The sequence below is a fragment of the Nelumbo lutea genome, chromosome 7 (genome assembly GCF_056320005.1).
Source record: "Nelumbo lutea isolate HS-2025 chromosome 7, American lotus-T2T, whole genome shotgun sequence".
NCBI lineage: Eukaryota > Viridiplantae > Streptophyta > Magnoliopsida > Proteales > Nelumbonaceae > Nelumbo > Nelumbo lutea.
Window position 1 is genome coordinate 14,518,231 of NC_142690.1, and position 2,399 is coordinate 14,520,629.

Genomic DNA, 2,399 nt, shown 5'->3' on the forward strand with positions numbered 1-2,399 from the left:
CATATCAATACTTTGAACCTTATCTAAAAGAGTAAATTTCATAAATAATATATAACATGAATATAATTAAAAGTATATTTCATCAACATATTTTATCTTCAATTGTATTGAAAGTATATTGTCAAAATAAAGTTCTAAATCGACATCATCATTGGTAATTATGTAACAATAGGTATCATGTATAATGGGTCAGACCCAATATTGATTTGGTTTCGGGTCCTTCATATTATTCGATCAATAACCAGAATTGATACATCCTGTTCCGAAACAGACCCGACCCATTCGATCAATAACCAGAATTAATAATTGATTTGGTTTTTGATCATTCCTACTTTTCGATTAATAACCGGAACGGGACTGATGCACCTTGTCCCGAACCAGGCCCGACCCTTTTGACAGATTGCAGCATTCAGCATCGAAATGCATGTATACTTTATAGAATGGCTGGATATAGGCTAATTATATGGTTCGGGTTGGATTGGATAACTCATCGGAAGTGACATTTCGGGTCGGTCCACGCCCAACCGGAACCGTTGGCGGAATGTCATTTTCGTAAATTTGAATTTAAGGTCGATCTGGGACGATTGAAGATTGATGAAGAAAAGAACACGACGTCTCAGTCTCTCCTACCGTGTGCCGTCTTTCTATTCTGGTTCTGCACCGAAAGTCTCATTTTTTTTTTTTAATTTTTTTCCGCCTCTCTTTCCTTTTCAATGGAGGCCCACGCAAGCGATCTCACATCCTTTACGACATTATCCTCTGTGTTCGATCCTACAGGAGCGTTGAAATTTTGCTTCCTTTTCAAACACTACTTAATCCACCTCCAAACACAGAGAGAAAGAAGGAGATCATTTCAGGCCGGTGTTTTACTCAGATGGAGGTGAAGAGGCGAACGGCAAGGTCTCTGGTGCAGAGGCTGAGTTCCGTTTCAGAACAAACCCAAGCCGAGGCGATCTGCGAGCTTCGTCTCATCTCCAAGCACGACCCGGATAGCCGTTCCTTCATAGCAGAAGCTGGCGCCATTCCTTACCTCACCGAAACCCTCTATTCCTCCTCCACCGTCGCCCAGGAAAACGCGTTGGCTACTCTTCTTAACATCTCCATCTCCAACCGCGATGTTCTCATGTCCACTCGCGGCCTTCTCGATGCGCTTTCCCACGTTCTCCGCCTCTCCACTTCGACCCCTGCCACTGTCCAAACTGCCGCCGCGACCCTTTACAGCCTTCTCGTCGTTGATGAGTATCGACCCATTATTGGCGCCAAGCGGGATATCATCTTCGCCCTCGTCGACATCATTCGGAACTCCAATTCACCTGCGAGGTCGGTAAAGGACGCCCTTAAAGCCCTCTTTGGTATCTCGCTTTACCCGCTCAACCGTGCTACCATGGTTGAATTGGGTGCAGTTCCTGCCCTTTTCTCGCTTGTGGTGAAGGACGGCCGGATTGGGGTTGTCGAGGATGCTACGGCGGTGATTGCGCAGGTGGCCGGGTGTTTCGAGAGTGGGGATGCCTTTCGGAAGCTGTCGGGAGTGGGGATTTTGGTGGATTTATTGGATCCGACCACGGGTTCGACGGTTAGAGTGAGGGAGAACGCGGTTTCAGCGTTGTTGAATCTGGTTCAGTGTGGAGGGGAGAAGGTTGTGGAGGACATTCGGGAGATGGGTACAGGAGTTTTGGATGGAATTGCAGAAGTTGCGAAAGATGGTAGCGCCAAGGCGAAGGGTAAGGCGAGCATGTTGTTCAACGTACTTGATAGAGGAGGTTTTAATGGCGTGAGGGATCCACGGTTTGGTTTTGTTTTGGAACAAGCAGCCTGAACTCTGTAGTTTCTTACTTTCCTACTCTGTAATTTAGATAACGATAACACTGTTTTTCTTTTTGTTTTCCATTCTTGTTTTTGTAGTCATACTTGGGTGGGTGAGTCTTGTATAAACTTTTTATTGATTATATGTGTTTCATTTCTCAATGGATTCCATTAGGGACCACTTCCTCAATTCCAAGTCGAATTGTATATTTGATACAGAAACAGTGAACATACATACGATAAGCATTGATATTTTTTTTAATTATTCTTATTGTCATTATGAATTTGAAACCCTTACAATCAGTTCATCCTCTGAAACCCAGGGTTAATCAAATCACATGGATGCCTGATCCATCCTTTGAAAGCCATGGTTATCTTAATTATCAGAACTGCTTGGTTTACTTCCCACACCTTTGAGAGACTTTTATTTTATTTTATTTTTGTCAAACTGCAATCACGATTCACAGGTAATTGTTCATATAAAGTTTTTGCCACTCTGTTGGGTCATTTTGCTTTGGAAGGAGCTCTAGTCCAAAATGTGGGAGGTCATGCTTGGTTTCTATCTTCAGTGGTATTCTGTAAGAGACACGTGCTTA

At 43.6% G+C, this 2,399-nt stretch overlaps 1 protein-coding gene across 1 annotated transcript; it reads left to right on the forward strand.

Annotated features, from left to right (window-relative positions):
- Positions 1-598: 598 nt before the first annotated feature.
- LOC148845236 (ARM repeat superfamily protein) lies at positions 599-1,993 on the forward strand. The gene has a single exon (XM_088953673.1). It carries the CDS (start codon positions 875-877, stop codon positions 1,814-1,816), a length of 942 nt encoding a protein of 313 aa, XP_088809799.1. The 5' UTR covers positions 599-874; the 3' UTR covers positions 1,817-1,993.
- Positions 1,994-2,399: the final 406 nt, after the last annotated feature.

Excerpts from the sequence above, each read along its gene's own strand:
- LOC148845236 (XM_088953673.1), top strand. The coding sequence starts at position 875 with ATGGAGGTGAAGAGGCGAACGGCAAGGTCTCTGGTGCAGAGGCTGAGT.